This window comes from Thamnophis elegans, chromosome 7 (assembly GCF_009769535.1).
Source record: "Thamnophis elegans isolate rThaEle1 chromosome 7, rThaEle1.pri, whole genome shotgun sequence".
In the NCBI taxonomy this organism is placed as follows: domain Eukaryota; kingdom Metazoa; phylum Chordata; class Lepidosauria; order Squamata; family Colubridae; genus Thamnophis; species Thamnophis elegans.
In genome coordinates this window covers 7,574,231-7,594,012 of record NC_045547.1, presented here as the reverse complement: position 1 = coordinate 7,594,012, position 19,782 = coordinate 7,574,231, and the positions used below count along the sequence as shown (strand labels likewise).

General features: G+C 43.8%; 1 protein-coding gene across 1 annotated transcript in view; it reads left to right on the top strand.

The window, feature by feature from the left end:
- The window catches only part of LOC116511126 (USP6 N-terminal-like protein), an 87,707-nt gene that overhangs the window by 8,704 nt on the left and 59,221 nt on the right, over positions 1-19,782 (top strand). Inside the window, exons 2-4 of the mRNA XM_032220944.1 lie at positions 14-87; positions 4,709-4,791; positions 18,400-18,439. Of these exons, the coding sequence (XP_032076835.1) occupies positions 14-87; positions 4,709-4,791; positions 18,400-18,439 (197 nt within the window). The remainder of the gene's footprint in view (positions 1-13; positions 88-4,708; positions 4,792-18,399; positions 18,440-19,782) is intronic.

Here is a 19,782-nt window from a genome sequence, read left to right as displayed (position 1 = left end):
TTTTCTCCCCCAGGTACTGATGTTGAACAGGATGCTGCTGTCAAACTTGCTCAAGAACGTGCTGAGATAGTTGCCAAGTACGACCGAGTAAGTTTGTATAATTCTTAAATAATTGTGTCATGGGCTATTCTGCTCTCTTGGACTGAATAACGAGTAGCTCAGATGATCAGATGATGAGCAAATAAGCATCCACACCTGCTCCATTCTCTCAATCTTACCCAATTGTTGTGGTGCCCTCTTGTTTTCTTAAGTAGCTGTTGTAGCAACATGTTGTAAAAGGAAGAGCAGGGTAGCGTGGAAAGATTCACTCCAATTCCAGGTAGGAAATAGAGCTTACCTGGAATTATTTATTTTGTAATAATGTCTATATTGCAAAAGACAGAAGGGGAAAAAAGAAATATTTATTTATTAAATTTATATGCAGTAGTTAGGTTAATAACGTTGCTAAGTGAATCTGGTTTCCCCATTGATTTTGCACATCAGAAATTCACTGTTGTGGTCCGCCAGCGGCCAGCAGAGCTGGCAGCAGATTCGGACAGTGGGGAGGGTTGGGGAGGAACATGGGCCAGTCCTGGAGTCTGGGGAAGGCTCTGACGAGGGCTCTGTGTCGGAAGCAGAAATGGGACCAGGGCCGTCTGCCAGTTATCAACTGCCTTCAGAGTCAGACATCAGTGAGGCAGAGGAACAGCTGGAGCCTGTTCCCAGTGTGCGCATGCACAGAGTTGCCAGACGAAGGTAACAGCTAAAGAACAGAGGTCGACTCGGGAGTAAGGCCACAGGTGGACGATGAATGGTCCCTCCCAGAGGGAATAAAAGAGGAGTGAAAGGGGAGTGGAGTTTGCAGGAGACCATTAGTTCACTTAATTGGTTCCTGACTCTCCGTGACTCCTTGCCACATTTTGCAAATATCTGGCTGGGCAGCTCTCCAAGGCAGATAAGGTCTATGACCGTAAATCCTCCCTTAAAAGACTTTGCTGGCTGTGAATGAGCAGAATTCACAGCCAATTAATAAAAGGGGTCTTTTCGGGACAAGGAGTTTGCTTCAGGCTCTTGGGAAGCCTTGTTTACAACAGTCACAAAGTGTGATCATGTGACCCCGGGACACTGCAACCATCCTAAATATATGCCGGTTGCCAAGCGTCTGAATTCTAATCACGTGACCGTGAACTGTAGTTATTTGCTAATATTTCTTTTGTAGCTGAACATGAGATGGATAATTACTACTGGATAAATGGGAGGAGCAGCTGGCACCAGAGTTGATTAGGAAAATTATAATGCAGATACATTCTCCATTGTTTGCAGGCAATCTCATCATGTACCTCTGTTGAGAGAACACCTGTGCACACCTATAGACGATTTAGAATAGAGTGAGCTGGAAGGGACCTTGAAGGTCTTCTAGTCCAGCCCTTTGCTCAAGCAGGAGATACTATTTTTTTTTTAGCAATAGCAATAGCAATAGCAGTAGACTTATATACCGCTTCATAGGCCTTTCAGGCCTCTCTAAGCGGTTTACAGAGAGTCAGCATATTGCCCCCAACAATCTGGGTCCTCATTTTACCCACCTCGGAAGGATGGAAGGCTGAGTCAACCCTGAGCCGGTGAGATTTGAACCGCTGACCTGCTGATCTAGCAGTAGCCTGCAGTGCTGCATTTAACCACTGCGCCACCTTGGCTCTATTTTAGATAAGTGACTGTCTAGACCAGGGGTAATCAACTTTTTTCTACCTACCGCTCACTTTTGTATCTCTGTTAGTAGTAAAATTTTCTAACCGCCCGCCGGTTCCACAGTAATGGTGATTTATAAAGTAGGGAACTAACTTTACTTTATAAAATTGATAAAGCAGAGTTACAGCAAATCCCTACCGCCCACCATGAAAGCTGGAACGCCCACTAGTGGGCGGTATGTTGTAACATAAGTGCAGGCATGCATAGGTATGCTGGAACACGTATACAACAGCAATAGTGATTTACTATACCATAAGGTCAGTAATACAAACTGCTGACTCTGAGCATTATGTAGGACAGAGGTTACAACTTGCTGACTCTGAGCATTATGGGGTCAGAAGTTTGTGTGCCAGTAAAAGATTTACCTGCTGACTATGAGCATTACTAGGGTCAGAGGTCTGGGTGGCAGTAAATGAGTTACCATATACCATAGACTTGTACGACCATGATTGGCCTACATAGACCTTGCAACTCCACCCTTTCTTGGTGTATTCTCAATAAAAGAGGCCTCCGGACTCTGCTCCGGGTCGTCTCATCCCGAGGGAACTCGTGTCCGTGTCTTCCTTCATCATTGGCCTCATGGGCGACCCGCGGAGAAATCGCAGCGGTAGGGACCAGGTTGACTACCACTGGTCTAGACTCTTCATAAAAACCTCCAGTGATGAAGCACTCACAATTTCTGGAGGCAAGCTGTTCCCTTCCCCTGGTTAATTGTCCTCACTGTTAGGAAGAGTCTCCTTAATTCTAGGTTGCTTCTCTTTTCGATTAGTTTCCAACCATTGCTTCTTGTCCTGCCCTTTGGTGCTTTGGGAATAATTTGACCCTCTGTTCTTTGTGGCAGCCCCTCAAAATACTGGAATGCTGCTATCATGTCACCCCTAATTCTTCTTTTCTTTAAAGGAGCCAAGCCCAAACCTTGCAGCCATTTTTCTTATGTTTTCGTCTCCAAACCTTAGATCAGTGATGGCAAACTTTTTTTGGCTCCTGTGCCAAAAGCGGGGGGAGCGTAGTGGGTCGTGTGCGGGCGTGCCATACCCATAATGCTATGCGCTCAACAACAACACCCCCGCACTTTTGGCATGGTTTTTTCGCCCTCCTCAGGCTCCAGAGGCTTTCTAGGAGCCCAGGGAGGGCGAAAACAGCCTCCCCCCGCCCCACTGGATGCCCTTCGGAGCCTCAGGAGCTTCCCTGAAGGCTCCGGAGGGTGAAAAACAGACCTACGGGGAACCCGGAAGTTCGGGAAGTTTGAGTTTCAGTTGGTCCGTAGGGCCAATTTATGACCGCCAGAGCCTTCAGGAGGCTTCCCTGAAGGCTCTGGAGGGCAAAAATCAGCCCTGCAAGCAAACCGGAAGTAACTTCTGGTTTGGCTCTAAGGCCGTTTTTCACCCTCCGGAGCCTTCAGGAAGCCAGAGGGTGAAAAATGGTCCTACGAGCAAACCGGAAGTCCATTTTCGAATTTCCGGTTTGCCCATAGGACTGGTTTTTTGCTCTCCGAGGGTGAAAAACGGCCTCAAAAGAAAGCTGGTCAATTGGCTAGCGCGCATCTGACAGGGCAGCGCCTCTGGTGCCCTAACAAATGACTCCATCCGCCACCTGTGGCACGCGTGCCATAGGTTCGCCATGCCTTAGATCATCTCACTTGCTCTTCTCTGAACTTTTCCCAAAAGTCTCCACATCTTTTTCGTAGTATGGTGACCAAAATTGGTTGCAGAATTCCAGGTGTGGTCTTACTAGGGTTTTAGAAAGCGATACTAGTACTTCCCGCAATCTTTTTTTTTTAATTGAGAATTTTGAAAAAAAAAACAACTTTTACAAATATTTACTTCCCTCCCCCCCTCCCCACCCAACGCCCCCCAACCTCCCCCCTCCCCACTACGACTTCCCAGAACCAATATAGGGTATAAATCTTTAACAAAAAACATTCTAAAATAAACTTTTAAAAAAAGTTAATATCACCTTTCATTTGAGCTTTAACTCCTGGCTAGGCTAGCTCTAAACAGATTATATCATTCCTTGTTTCTTCAGTCATAAGCTATCTGGAATTTCTTAGTCCCATATTTATTTTGAGTAGAGTCAATCCATCTTCTCCATTCCAGTTTACATCTCTCGTTTGAATGGTCCTTGAGATATGCTGATATTTTAGCCATCTCTGCTAAGTTTGTTACTTTTAATGTCCATTCTTGAATAGTAGGCAAGTCTTCCTTCTTCCAGTATTGCGCCACCAGCAGTCTACCTGCGGTTATTAAATGCAAAATCAGGTTAATCTCTACAAGTGTACAATCAGTAATTATACCTAACAAAAATAACTGAGGGGTAAACTTTATCCTTTTTTAAAGAACATTTTGCATAATCTACCATATTTTTTATCCAAAATGCTTTTACCTTTTTACAAGTCCACCGTATATGAAAGTAAGTAGCATCAGCACAATCACATCTCCAGCATTTAGATTGTAAATTCGGATATATAGAGCCAGTTTTTTAGGATCTAAATGCCATCTATAAAACATCTTATAGATCTTGATTCTATGCCTCTGTTTATATATATGGATATAGAGCCGAGGTGGCGCAGTGGTTAGGGTGCAGTACTGCAGGCCACTTCAGCTGACTGTTATCTGCAGTTCAGCGGTTCTAATCTCACCGGCTCAAGGTTGACTCAGCCTTCCAGGCTCAAGGTTGACTCAGCCTTCCATCCTTCCGAGGTGGGTGAAATGAGGACCCGGACTGTGGGGGCGATATGCTGACTCTGTAAACCGCTTAGAGAGGGCTGAAAGCCCTATGAAGCGGTATATAAGTCTAACTGCTATATAGGTAGCTGTGGGAAAGATACTCTGACCCATAGTTCTCCCTGTCAAGCTGTTGTGGATAAAAATAAGGAATTCCTTTTAAGGTTCATCGCATGGCAGCCACTAATTGTTATGTGGAACTGTAAGTAGCAAAAGTTAATGAAAATGAATTAATTATCTGTCTTCTCTGCTTTCTACAGGGACGCGAAGGAGCCCAGATCGAGCCTTGGGAAGATGCTGACTACCTGCTTTACAAAGTTACCGACAGATTTGGTTTCTTGCAGTAAGTTTCGTAGCTTGGCAAAGGAATGGCATTCGCTGCTGGCTTCATTTTATTCTCCGTTGTGAGTTTGGCATGCCTGTTTAGTCAGAGTACCGATGGCGCACCTTACGGAAAAATTGCTCTGTGAATAGGGTTCCATTTGGCAAATAAAATCCAAATGGTCTCGCGCCGCGCTTTTCATTTATTTATGCACAGCATTTTTCTTAGTCGGTGATTTGAAATTGATCCAGGCTTGGTAGTTGAAAAGTATTAGCCTTCGCCTTTGGCTGGGTGTAAAATAGAGCCGAGGTGGCGCAGTGGTTAGGGTGCAGTACTGCAGGCCACTTCAGCTGACTGTTAACTGCAGTTCAGCGGTTCTAATCTCACCGGCTCAAGGTTGACTCAGCCTTCCATCCTTCTGAAGTGGGTGAAATGAGGACCCAGACTGTGGGGGGCAATATGCTGACTCTGTAAACCGCTTAGAGAGGGCTGAAAGCCCTATGAAGCGGTATATAAGTCTAACTGCTATTGCTATTGCTATAAAATGACTGCATAGATGCTTTGTTGAAAAAAAAAAACTAAAAAAAACCTGGTGACATGTTAGACTAATTTAAAGATAATAGCTGCGGTATTTTTCCCCCCTTGATTAGAAAAAATAGTTACGTTCTATATGAAATTCTCAGAGTCATCTGAATAAATAGTTCTTGACTTATGACCACCCACTTAGTGACAGTTCGAAGTAACAATGGACCCGAAAAAGTGCATTTATGACCTAGTGCCGTGATAGTGACACAGGTGGCACGTAGAACTCTCTTTGCAGGCACGTTACCCGTCGCCCCAGTTTAGCTCCACCATGCATTTGTGCGAATCTCCCGCTGGCTAGTTGGTTTTCGATTCTCTGCTGGGCATGCGTGGGGAGTGGAGGGGGGCGCGGCCCACCTCATGGCCTGTTTTTGCTCCCAGGAAGCTGCAGGGAGGCCGACTAGGCTGAAAATGGGGCGCGGGTATGTGTGCAGGCACGGGAGGCGGGGAGAGTGCTCGGTCATGCGCATGGGAGGGGGGGTCATGTGCACATTGCATTTTGGGTTTCGACACGTGACAACAAAAAGGTTAGCCATCGCTAACCTAGTGGTTGTCACCCCCACCCATTCATGTGAGCATCATTCAGGTGCTTAGCAACCTGGCCACAGTTACTTACTGCGTTCACAGGACTCTTGTTTTCCTAAGGCACGGGTGTCAAACTCGCCATGTCACGTTTCCGTCGCGCGACGTATCGCAATGTTTTTTCCCTTCACGGAGCTGGGGGGGGGGCTGACCTGCACGTGACCCATCTAGTATGACATCCCTGTCCTAAGGTGTCATCCTGTGTGTGTCTGTGTGTAGGTGAGTAGGTGATGTCTTGTTTTCATCCAAAAGCATTAACAATACTTAGTTGCCAAGGCAACATGTGCCACTTCAAATTAGGTCCAGACTGATCTAGGTCCAGATTTCTAGTTGTGATTTCTTATGGAAGTTTACCATTAATTCTGATTCGTTAACCTGCCTTACGTTTGTTAATGAGTGAGGCAAATAGCTATCCCTTAATGCAGGGTGTCCAACTGGCAGGCCACGCCCACCCCAGCTCCGCAAAGGGGAAAAAGTCACAATACGTCACGTGATGGCAACGTGACATCACAAGTTTCTCACTTGTGCCTTAATGGAACGGATTTAGCAGCTGAACATGGAGGCATCTGACAAATATCACTTTTGAGGTACTTTGGTATTTTAGGAATCATCTCTTGGTTTATTATCGTTCATCTCATAGTTGAAATATGTGAATTAAGAGCTGAAAAAAATACTTTTAGTGGTTTTCGGTAACTGTTGGTGGAATTCCATTCAAAGGATGGTTATATAATTCTCGCCTTTGTGGGAATGTTAAGAGTTTTGCCATCTCGTATTCGGTCCGCAGCTATTGTAACTACATGGTTTCTGGGTTATCAATTATTAAAATTCAATTTCAGAGTACACCGCTTGGATATGCTAGCTGGTACTCTGCAAGGGCAAAAGGGTTATTCCTCCTTGTTCCCTTATTTTAGAATAAAATTGTGAAATGCGGTGTTAAATCTAAGACTCTGATGTGGGTCAGATACCCCTGCACAATCAAATGGGGAACGTTGACCCCTGTGACTCACAAACAGTACAATTGAATAGCAGCAAACCGTCTCCCTTCCTTCTGCTTTGTATTTAATATATTCTGTTTGCCTAATTTTGACCCACCTTCCCATGGAGGAATTAATTTATATTAAAAGTAGCTTTCATTTTCATGAATAATGTATGGATCTGTTCCAAGTTAATTTAATGGTATTGACCGGTATTTAGGGCAGATGAGAGAAATTACCAGTTCACACAATTTTCTCCTTTTCATATATGACACTCATTATTGCAAGATTGTTCAGGCATGGTATAAGGTTCCTATAAGGCAGTGGTGTCAAACTCAAGGCCCACCGGCTGGCCTGGCCTACAGGGTGCTTAGATCTGGACTGCGGGCCATCCTGGAAACAGTGAAGGACCAGCCCGCGGTGTCTCTGCCAGCAAAAATGGGGCTCCCAATCTCCATTTTTGGCTGAGACAACCTCTTGCAACCCTCTGCCAGCGAAAGCGGAGATTGGGAGCCCATTTTCACTGGCAGAGCACGCAGGCCACCCTAGGTGCCCCTGACACAAGTGACATCAAGCTGGCCACGCCCAACCCAGCCTCCTGAGGTCAAACACAACCCTGATGCGGCCCTCAATGGAATCAAATTTGACACCCCAATTATAAAGGGTTGGACTAGAAGACCTTCAAGGTCCCTTCCAACCCAATGATTGTTCTGACCTAGGCATCCTGATAAAGCGTAACTCACAGTCCCCAAAACCCTCTTTTATTTAAACGGCTGTGAATTATGGTCATTCACAGCTCGTAATGATTCACAAACAGTTTGTGAAGAGTCCTACAGAAGTCTGCCACAGTCTTTCAAGATAAGGCTGATAAGCCCCCACCTTTATCTCCCTTGAAATGCTGCCGGGGACCTAATTGCCATCTAGTTTTGCAAGGTCAAACGGAGCACAGAATGAAACGGCGTTTCTCAGAGTTTGAACCGACCAGAATGAACAAAGTTGCTTCCTGCAAAGGCTCTTGTACTTTTACTTGACGCCTCTTCACCCATCGTGGGTATAGGCGACTTCCATGGAAATTTGACGCCACTGTTTTCGGTCCTGGGCTAGGGTTGTCAGGTGGTGCAGCCAGTCGCTATTATATGATTTTAGCGAGAAGGGCCTGCTTCCCTGTTTGTAGCAATGTTTGCACATTGAGGCAACCGATATTGTTTAGCCCTAAAAAGGAATGGATACGGCGATCCATGGAAGCTGTTTCGGCTGGATATACCCAAGGGGACGCCAGTCCCAAGGGTCGACAGAGCCCGATTGGTGGGAACGGGGGGCACCATGTGAAGGCCGGGTTGTCGTTTGATAGTTGAGAGGCTTTGCAATAAGCGTTGCAATGTATATTTTGCGCATCAACTATCCTTGACTCCTCTTTTATGTCTTATGGGCGGGGCCAATCATCTCCAAGCTTCCCAAGTCGCCCTTTTTGTCTTAATTGTTCTTGCCTTCTGAAAGCTCTGCACATGTGCACAGTGGGAACAGGCTCACACTGTTCTTCTGCCTCGCTGATGTCAGACTCCGGAGGCAGCGCATAACTACCAGATGACCCTGGCCCTCTCTCTGCCTCCGACACAGAGCCCTCGTCCGATCTTCCCCTGACTCCAGGACTGGCCCATGTTCCTCCCCAACCTCCTCACTGTCCGACTCTGCTGCCAGCTCCGCAGGCCGGTGGCGGACCACAACACTGATTCTATATTGTATGAAATTATATCCTTCTAAAAATTAAAATGCTGTAGTAGCCTTCTACTACAGTTCATAGAACCACTTGGAAGAGGACAATGTACAAGCTCACTTGAGTCCATGTTGAAGCACTTGATGTGCCTGAGTTTCTTACCAAGGATTTGTTTTCAAGGAGTCGATTTTCTCCGTTTTAATCCTTTTTCCCCCCCTTGGGAAGGAAAGAGATTCTCTTTCCCTGCTTCCTTGGTTTATAAGTGTATGCTCTTCAAAATATGAACTTGTCCTTAGAGGATAAGGTTATCAAGAAACTTAATCGATCCCCTGGAATCAATGAGAAACAATTCAGCAGAAGAGAATACGTTAACCACGCAGCCGTCCTTATCTGGGGGGGGGAAAAACGTAGCTCACCATTTTGGAGACTAAAAGGAAATGCATAAGAATTTTAACCCATCGCTATTGGAAATGTGGGACTTTCTCCATGATTTTAGCCAAATCATGTTTAATCGTTAAACGTCTTTCACTTGGATTTAGCGGGGTTTTGTTGCTTTTCTTTATTTTATTTCTGTGTGGCTTTGAGTCCGTCTTTGAATACTGGTGCCTGCCTGGACCAGACCCTGCAGATTTTTGGGTAAGATGTTTTTGCAGTGGTTACGTCAGTTAGGTCAACAATGGCAACTGTATGACTTTTGTGGACTTCAACTCCCAGAATTCCTGAGCCAGCTTGGTCTATGGCAAGGGTGCCAAACTCGTGGCCAGCATCGTACTCTGGTCATGGCAACCCCTGGTTTAGCGTCCGAGGGGCGGGGGGGGGCGGACTTGTGATATGTCACATGACAGTAATGTGTTGTTGCGAGTTTGATACTCCTGGTCTATGGTATCATTCAAATCTCTATGGCATTTGTGGCAACATTGCTGACCATCTTATTGACATGTACTAAAACTGTATTATGAGTTTAAGGCAATAGCAATAGCAGTTAGACTTATATACTGCTTCATAGGGCTTTCAGCCCACTCTAAGCGGTTTAAAGAGTCAGCATATCGCCCCCACAGTCTGGGTCCTCATTTCACCCACCTCGGAAGAATGGAAGGCTGAGTCAACCTTGAGCCGGTGAGATTTGAACCGCTGAACTGCAGATAGCAGTCAGCTGAAGTGGCTGCAGTACTGCACCCTAACCACTGCGCCACCTGGGCTCTAGGCAGTAGAAATCTATTTTCCATCTTGCCAACCTGGTAGTGGTGGTGTGTATTTTAAAAAAAAAACCTATATTCTTTAAACATAATATGTTGCCATAGCTGATGGAGAAACCAAAAGAATGCCCTCCTATTGCAAATTACATTAAATGCTCAAATGAAGTAATTGATAGAGTTAAAGTAGTGTCCGGCGCAACGAATCAGGACCATCCACTAAAGTTCAATACTAAATTGGCACCAGATAAGGATCAATAGGGATGTGGCGGCTCAGTGACTAAGACACTGAGGTTGTCGATTGAAAACAGGTTGTTAGTTCGACGGTTCAAATCCCTAGCGTTGCGTAATGGAGTGAGCTCCCGTTACTTGTCCCGGCTTCTGCCAACCTAGCAGTTCGAAAGCATGTAAAAAATGCAAGTAGAAAAATAGGAAGCATCTTTGGTGGGAAGGTAACAGCGTTCCGTGCACCTTCTGCATTTAGTCATGCCGGCCACATGATCATCGAGATGTCTTCGGGCAGCGCTGGCTCTTCGGCTTTGAAACAGAGATGAGCACTGGCCCCTAGAGTTGGGAAAACTAGCACATATGTGTGAGGGAACCTTTAATAGAATTCAAGAGGGTTGGACTTAGACAATTTGTGAGAACGTAAGGATTCTAGGCTGATGACTTGTTTAATTCCACCTCCACCCCCAGTCCTGCCTCCTTTTCTACTTTAGGCATTTTTTTGAATTTTTTGGCATGCTGAGCCCAAAAGATTCACCATCATTGATGTAGGGACACCTTTTATCTTGGAAAAGCCTTATCTTCACTCTCTCCTTCCAACCTTTTCTCTCACCTGCCTAGAATATGCTATCCTGCTAGGTGGCATTCCAGTTGCTCTGCTTCACTTCCGAGCATTTTCATGTTGTAACTGTTTATGAGGCTGTGCGTTTGCTTTCTACATTCTACCTGGGGGACTTGTAATTGGGCAAACTTGTAGATATACCCCAAATAGATAAATAAGCCATTTCTACATTACGTGTACAAATCAGATGTTTTCATCTAATGGCTTTTCAGCAGGGGATTCTGTGTTAAGGAGATAATTTGGAGTGTTGTACTATAGATTGCATTAGTGGTGTGTTAGAGCAGGACTTCCCAAGTGGGCAACTTTTAGAATTGAGGACATTAATTCCCAGAATTCACAGCAATTCTATTTTCGCTGAGGAATTCTGGAAGCTTGTAGCCTACACATTTGGAATTGATTCAGGTAATAAACATTAATTAGAGACTTCTGTTCTCTAATCAACCTACTATAATGAAATGTTTTTGGTACCTAAACCAAGAGAATGGAGAGAAATGTGATTAAATATTTTCTTGGGCCTGCATTTTCCTCATGTATGAAGGATTTACATGGAGTTGGCCCATCTGCTGGACTAAATAGAGATTGGTGTATTTGACAGCATGCAGATCTCTATTTGGGAGCAATGTTCGGCCTGAAATAAAAGATTGAGCATAACCAGGTGCTGCAGTGTTCAAGTCTTCGCCTTGCTTTTAATACAGCTCCATAAATAACTTTACTTGCATGGGCAAAGCCCCTTGATTGTAACATACAATCCCACACAAACAATGATCCCAGCCACATGACTTGGTATGTCGCACAATTGGAAGCTTGAAGGTTTGAGTTAGTAGTTTTACTGGATGAAGAATATGGCTATCCTTTGTTGTTGTTTTTTGAAAGAAATATAGACACTCAGCTGCATCAGGGTGTTGAATAAATTTAAAGACCCATCTCCATTTATTTTAAACAAGCTGATAACCTGGCATTGCCCGAGTATTTATTTATAGGGGGAAAATGTCTGGACCAAATATAATTTCTGATGTTGGATTTTCCCCCTTACCAGAGGGCGCCCCCTTGTGGAGGACTGGGAAGCCGTTACCTTGGCAAATCCACTGTGCTGTACAGTAGAATCCATTTAAGGCAGTACAGTAGAAGCTATTTTAAGGCACAACAGGCTGTATCTTAACAGAACACACACCCCAAGGGGTGTTAGGGGTGTTAGGGATATCTTACCCTCATAGTATTTGTTTCCAGAGAATAAGTCATCCATGTCCCAAGTTTGGTTGAAATTGTTCGAGGCATTCCAGAGTTATGCTGGAGAACACACACACACAGCCATTTTAATATATACTCCCTTAATAACATACTTTAAGAAAGTATGTCTTAAAAATTTGTCTTAAAAGTTTCTGTTTTGCCATAAAAACCTTGGAGGTTAACGCGCCCCGCTTTTGTAGGAACAATCCTCCAAAAATATAGTGATATTGTAGTTTTCTGCAGGAACATTCACGTGCTCTCTATTAGCCGTTGATCAAACTGTCCTGCTTCTGTGCAAAATATGCTGTCCTAACCTCAGTCCTAACAGACACATAAGACCACACATAGTGGATACTACATGTGCATGGCCCTCTTCTGACTCACAGCCTAAAGCTGCGATGAGTAGCAAGCCGTTAAAGGAAAAAGCCTGTGAAATCTCCCGTTGCCTGTTTGCTGTTACGGCCATTGATCAGGTCAATGCCGCTATAATCCAGAGAGATCTGGAAGGTCATAGTTTTTCTCCTAGAAAGTCTTAACCGAGATTGGTAGCATTTTTGCAGGATCTCCAAAGAAAGCTCTTTTCTCCTCTGGGTCTTATAAAGTGGAGATTGTAGGTATTGAACTGGAGACCTCTCTGCATATAAAATAAATGCCCTATCTCTGACACTTTGTACTTACACATGAGCCACGGTGGCGCAGTGGTTAGAGTGCAGTACTGCAGGCTGCTTCTGGTGCCTGCCTGCTGCCTGCAATTCAGCTGTTCAAATCTCACCAGGCTCAAGGTTGACTCAGCCTTCCATCCTTCTGAGGTGGGTAAAATGAGGACCCAGATTGTTGGGGGCAAGAGGCTGACTCTATAAACCACTTAGAGAGGGCTATAAAGCACTGTGAAGCGGTATATAAGTCTATCTACTATTGCTATTGCTACACTTTATTGTAGAAAAAAGGACAATACAGAATAACAGACTTGGAAAGGATCTAGAAGATAAATACAAATACAATAGCAGAGTTGGAAGGGACCTTGGAGGTCTTCTAGTCCAACCCCCTGCTTAGGCAGGAAACCCTACACCACTTCAGACAAATGGCTATCCAACATCTTCTTGAAGACTTCCAGTGTTGGGGCATTCACAACTTCTGGAGGCAAGCTGTTCCATTGATTAATTCTTCTAGTCCAATCCTCTACTCAAGCAAGAGACTACTTACCATTCTGGACAAATAGCTATCCAATCTCTGGTTGACCCACAACTTCTGGAGGCCACCCATTCCATTAATTAATTCTTCTCACTGACAGGAAACCTCACCTTTATTCTAGGTTGGTTCTCTCGATTGGTTTCCATCCTTTGCTTCTTGTTCTACCTTGAGGTGGTTTGGAGAATCAGTCGGCTCCCTCTTCTCGGCGACAGCCTCTCAAATATTGGAAGACTGATATCATGTCACTCCTAGTTCTTCTCTTTGTTAGACTAAATATACCCAGTTCCTGTTAACTGTTCATCATATGTTTTTGTCTCCAGTCCCCTAATCATCTTTGGTGCTCCTCTTTGCACTCTTTCTAGAGTTTCAACATCTTTTTTTTTTTGTATAATGGTGACCAAAACTGAGTGCAATATTCCAAGTGTGATCTTGCTGTGGCCCACCAGTGGCCAGCAGAGCTGGCAGCAGATTCAGACAGTGAGGAGGTAGGGGAGGAACATGGGCCAGTCCTGGAGGCTGGGGAAGGCTCAGGCGAGGGCTCTGCGTCAGAGGCAGAGATGGGGCCACGGGGGTCCAACAGTTATCAGCTGCCTTCGGAGTCAGACATCAGTGAGGCAGACAAACAGCTGGAGCCTGTTCCCAGTGAGCGCATGCGCAGAGTTGCCAGACGAAGGGAACAGCTAAGGAACAAGGGTCGACTTGGGAGTAAGGCCACAGGTGGACCTTGAATGGCCCCTCCCAGAGGGAATAAAAGAGGAGCGAAAGTGGAGTGGAGTTTGCAGGAGATAATTACTTCATTCCTGCGTTCTTGCCAAGTATTTCAGAGTCAGAAAGATATCGGCCTGGCCACTCTCCAAGCCTGATAAAAGTCGGTAAATGGGAACTATCTTGAAAGACTGTGGGCTGGGACTTTGCTGGAGAGGAATTCACTGAAATTAAATAAAAGGGTTTATCGGGACGAGGACTCGGCTTCGTGCTGCTGGGGAACCGTAGGTCAGAACAGATCTTTTAAAAAAATTTTTTTTAAAACAAACATAAAACAAACAGACAATACATAAAAATCATCCTCCAGTTACATACAGTATGTCGCTTGGTTACAAAGCTTTGTGCTTCCTCGCAATAGTCCCCGCTTACAATTTACACATATCATCAATCCAATATATATGTAAACAATTATTATGATTATTACACATTCATTTGCCTATAACTGTTATTACATCCTTTTATATAAAATATTCTAAATCTAAAGTAAATCTATATTATGGCATTTCATTTCATCCTCCTAAAATCATCCAATAATATTACATCTTTATACCATATTCTATATAAAAATTGTTTATATTTAATAACAAGGCTTTTAAACCTCCTCTCCGTAGTTTTCACTTACAATTTGTATAAAATTCCATGTTATCAATCTGGTGTATATATATATGTATTATTATGATCAAAGCGGTTCTTAACCAGTGCAATATAGAGCAGTGTTAACACTTCACATGATCTTGAAGATGTGCATACAGAATTGGAAGGATACTTTGATAATAGCTTACTGTATGCCAGATATTGTCCCATGTAAAATGTAGTTTCTATAAACTCAGTTGGTTATAATTTGTCAAAGATGCCTGATGTCAGAATAATGACTGTTAAACCAACTTTTTAGAAAAGAATTGAATCCAGATCCCAAATATTGTTTAAGTTAAAAACATAGACACTTAGTGTGAGTTCGAATTTCAGTATATCAATCCAGGTTATATCTAAATTTCAATCCAAGCAGGTGCTTTTAGTGGCAGACAGCAGTTCTAAAATATTTAAGGCCACTGATGATATAATAGAAGCAGAGGGAAATGATTATGAATGCTGACTAGTCCATTTCCACATGTTTTGAGTTCTCACTGGAATGTATCCATTGGAAGTACTTAAACCCTATGAATAGCCAGTCAGCAGTATAATATATTAAAATAACTAAAATCTAATTTAAGAGAATTATTTTATTTTGGTTATGTGGCATGCATGATTAATATCACACTCCATTTTCATAGTGCCCGTTTTCCTCTTGCTTTCTTGACACACCACAGTGAAACCCACAAGTCATCATTTATACTAATTAGTTAATTGGAGACATGATTGAAATGCAGAGTGCTAAGAAAGGAAGTGGGAAGGAATAAACACAAGGTGAAAGCTGCTAAAACCCAGATTGAGTTATTGAAATGAAATACAATCTCAGTGTCAGCACGGAGTAGCTGACAAAATGAACTTTATTTAGGATGGTTCTTTCCATTAAGTATTTACTTTCTAAGCAAGCTAAGTTTTTCCACTATGAGAGAAGGATGCAAATCCCCCTTGTTAATTTTTCCAAGAGGAATGGACTATACGTTTATAGAGAAGGAAATAAAATCCTTTGCATGCCCAATACTGGGTGTGTGGATTGAGACAAAGATAGCAGTAGCAATAGCAGTTAGACTTATATACCGCTTCATAGGGCTTTCAGCCCTCTCTAAGCGGTTTACAGAGTCAGCAAATTGCCCGCACAGTCTGGGTCCTCATTTCACCCACTTCAGAAGGATGGAAGGCTGAGTCAACCTTGAGCCGGTGAGATTAGAACCGCTGAACTGCAGATAACAGTCAGCTGAAGTGGCCTGCAGTACTGCACCCTAACCACTGCGCCACCTCGGCTCTTTTTAATGTCAACCTAAATCCCAAAGGTGCTTTTTCAAGAGGCAACTGGACTCTGTTTTTCCTTGAAGACACTTGGCTTCTCATTGAAGAGGATTCCGGAACTGAGGAAGCTTCTTGGATGAGAAGTGAAACAAGCTTCTTCAAGGAAAAGCAAAAAACTCCAGTTGCCTGTTCAAAAAAAGCACCTTTGGGACGACCAAAACCTGAATGCTTGAAAAACTCCATACACGTATCAATGTAAGATTTGTCAGCCCAGTGAGGTAAACCCAACCTGGAAAGAATCCACATGACTGGAACTATTGGCTATAGCAGTGGTCTCCAACCTTAGCAACTTTAAGACCTGTGGACTTCAACTCCCAGAGTTCCTCAGCCAGCAAAGCTGGCTGAGGAACTCTGGGAGTTGAAGTCCACAAGTCTTAAAGTTGCCAAGGTTGGAGACCACTGGGCTATAGTAACAGAATAATGGAGTTGGAAGGGACCTTGTAGGTCATCTAGTCCAACCCTCTGCCCCCGGACCAAGCAGGAGACCCTACACCACTTCTGACAGATGGCAGTCCAGTCTCTTCTTGAAAGCTTCCCGTGATAAAGCTCCCACAACTTTTGACAGTTATTGTTCTCACTGTCAAAAATTTCTCCTTATTTCTAGGTTGAATTTCTCCTTGATCGGTTTTTTTTAATACCTACCCCAGGGAGTCTAAGTATTTTAATAATATTTTTATGCTTCCCTCGGATCAGCACATGTTTATTCATCTGTTCTCGTCTTAATATTTTCTGAATGGCTTCTCATGGGTCATCTCCAGGCTTTCTCACACTCGAGATCTCGTATATGGGGAACTTCTTTAATTTTATCTCGAAAACAGCAGCCATGTGAGGTCCGTCAAGATCAGGAGTCCCCAAACTTGGCAACTTTAAGACTTGTGGACTTCAACTCCCAGAATTCTCCAGCCAGCGTAGCTGGAGACCTCTTCAGTTTGAAGTTTGAAGATCTCTGGTCAAGCTGAAGAATTACAGCTGGGTCAAAGTCACAGAGTGAATTTCCCTGGCTAAGGGTAGACTTGAACTCTTCGTTTTCCTCGTTCTTGCCCAACACGTTAATATCCCTATAGTATAGTGAGTCTCAGTTACTTCGAACAAAATCCTATTGTGCGTAATATAGCTTCTAATTAGTAAGCATAGGGCTGTAGCCCAAATGGGGAGGCAGACAGCAAAGCATACAGTATTTGGATGCTGAACATCTTGCTAATATGATTAGTAGATGGATTAATTATTCATTATTTTCATACTCTCCAATTATAGAAGTTCTCACCTTGCTAATTTGGGCAATGATCTATGTTTGAAACTGATTGAACTGACAATCTGGCGTAGTTATTAAACTTTCAGGTATGGTTCAGCTTGGTTTAAAGCCAAGTAATTTGGGAATGTAAGCTCAATAAATACTTGATTATTTTATGTAATGGATGTGTACTTCTCTACCTTGGGAGTCCCATGTTTTGGTAAACCCATGAACAAATTCCCTGAAAGACCTTCTAGATTAATTTCCAATACAAAAAAAATGGAGTTTTACAGCACATTTGCTCAGTGCTGTAGCTTCCTTGAAGAAGGCTCGTTTTGTATAGAGACAGTGTAATCCAAAATTTTCAGATTACATTAGAATATCATCCTTATCACTTTAGGAGTGGTGCAGTGGCCTAGAGGAGGAGCTCTTGCCTCACAACCAGGAGGCTGTGAGTTCGATCCTAGGTAGAGGCAGATATTTCTCTCTCTGGGCACACTGAGAATATATCTGCTGAACAAAACTCCTCATTGGCAACAGGATGGGCATCCGGCCATTAAAACACTCAACTAGCTCCATTCAGTTGTCCAGACTCCATCCAGTTGTCCAGATTATGAGGTCGTTAAATGAAGATGATGATGATTAGAATATCAACCTTAGCTATTGTTTGCTTTAAAATAAAACCCAGGTGAGGTAGTTGGGTTCATAATTTAATGCTGACTCAGAAATCATGGTTGCAGCGACTTCTTTCATAGTAAGGAACCAAATTATGTTGTGGCTTAGCCCAGTGGATGCGCCCAACCCTAATAACTATGATGTGGTATTCTGGAATCAGTTACAGATAGTCCTTGATTTACGACAACAATTGAGCCCAAAATTTCTCTTGCTAAGTGAAACATTGTTAAGTGAGTTTGCCTCATTTTACGACCTCCCTTGCCTCAGTTGTAGAGTGAATCACTGCAGTCGTTCAATTAGTCAAATTCCTGTTGTGCATTCAATTTCACTGTACACATATTGCACATTGACAATAAAGGTTTGATTTGATTTGATTTGATTAAGTGAATCCGGCTTCCCCGTCGACTCAGCTTGTCAGAAGATCGCAAAAGGGGATCCCATGACCCCGGGACAGTGTAACCGTCATAAATATGAGTCAATGGCCAAGCGTCTGAATTTTGATCACATAACCCATGGGGGTGCTACAAGGGTCTTGTGAAAACTGGACATGGGTCAATTTTTTTCAGGGCTGCTGTTACTTTGAATGGTCACTCAATAAGCTGTTGTAAGCCATGGTGGGGGGGGGGGTACCTGTATTTTGTTTCTACCTTGCAATCTGTTGTCCCTGTAACTGACCTTCTTCCTTTTTCTCCTTTTAGCCAGGAGGAGTTACCAATTCACGATGCAGCATCTGAGAAGGTAAGCAGACCCTCTTTGATGTAGATAGCAATGCTTGTTTTAGAAGCATCTAAACCAGAGGTGGTATTCAGACAGTTCTCTCCAGTTCGGGCAAACTGGTAGGGCTGGCTGCGGGAAGCTCGTAATGCCCAAGCACTGCGCATGCGCAGAAGGCGTTGCGCATGCTCAGACGTGGCACGTGCTCTCACATTTGCGAACTGGTAGGGAACGTAAGTGAATCCCACCTGTTCTGCACGTGAAAGCAATCAGTATAAATTTACTCAGAGTCTGCGTGGCTAAGAATTGGAATGCAGTGGCTCAGTGTCTAAGACGCTGAGCTTGTCAATCAAAAAGGTCGGACGCTCGGTGGTTCGAATCCCTAGCACTGCGTAACGGAGTGAGCTCCCGTGACTTGTCCCAGCTTCTGCCAACCTAGAAGTTCGAAAGCACGTAAAAATGCAGGTAGGAAAATAGGGACCACCTTTGGTGGGAAGATAACAGCGTTCTGTATGCCTTCAGCATTTAGTCACGCCGGCCACATGACCACGGAGACGTCTTCGGACAGCTCTGGCTCTTCGGCTTTGAAACGGAGATGAGCACCGCCCCCTAGAGTCGGGAACGACTAGCACATACAGTATGTGCAAAGGAAACCTTTAAGAATTCAACAGCAACAACAAAAATTAACGAAAGCTAACTTGATGATCATGCTAATGGAAAACCTGCCTAGCTCAACCCTCCTCTTCTTACCCAAGTTTTGGAGAAGTTTGATACTGAAATTGAGATATTGGATTCTAATTTTTGCCAAGTCAGGATCATGAGTCCATTGAGTTCATTGTTACCCACCTTTTTCAACACTTCGAAAATTTATTGAGCCATCATCACCTTCAAAATTATGACCTAAGTGTGTCTGAGATGCAAAGAAGGTAATATTTGAGAGCTCTGGTTTATCTGAGTAGTCAGCCAAAATGGAGAAAATGCTGGGTGCTGAAATGGCTTGGCTGAATCTGCCTGTAAAAAAACACAGAAAAGGGATAAGATCATTTTTGAAAATATTCCCGGCGTTTTGGGGAGAAACTGAAGCTGGTGTGGCCCTGTGGCAATAGTTGGTACATTCCAACGACTCTCTGACTCTCTGTCCAACTAATTTTGCTGTGACTGATCAAAGTTGCTTGGATGAACAATGAAATATCTCACGTTAACAAAATTGGGTTCAGTTGCCATGATTCAACTTTAGACGCCTTTGGCCTGGATGATGGAGCCTTCATTGGAATATATTCCGGCATTCCGTTCGGCTCTAACTGTTCCGCATGAGTTTGCCTGGAAGGTGATAGAGCCGAGGTGGCGCAGTGGTTAAATGCAGCACT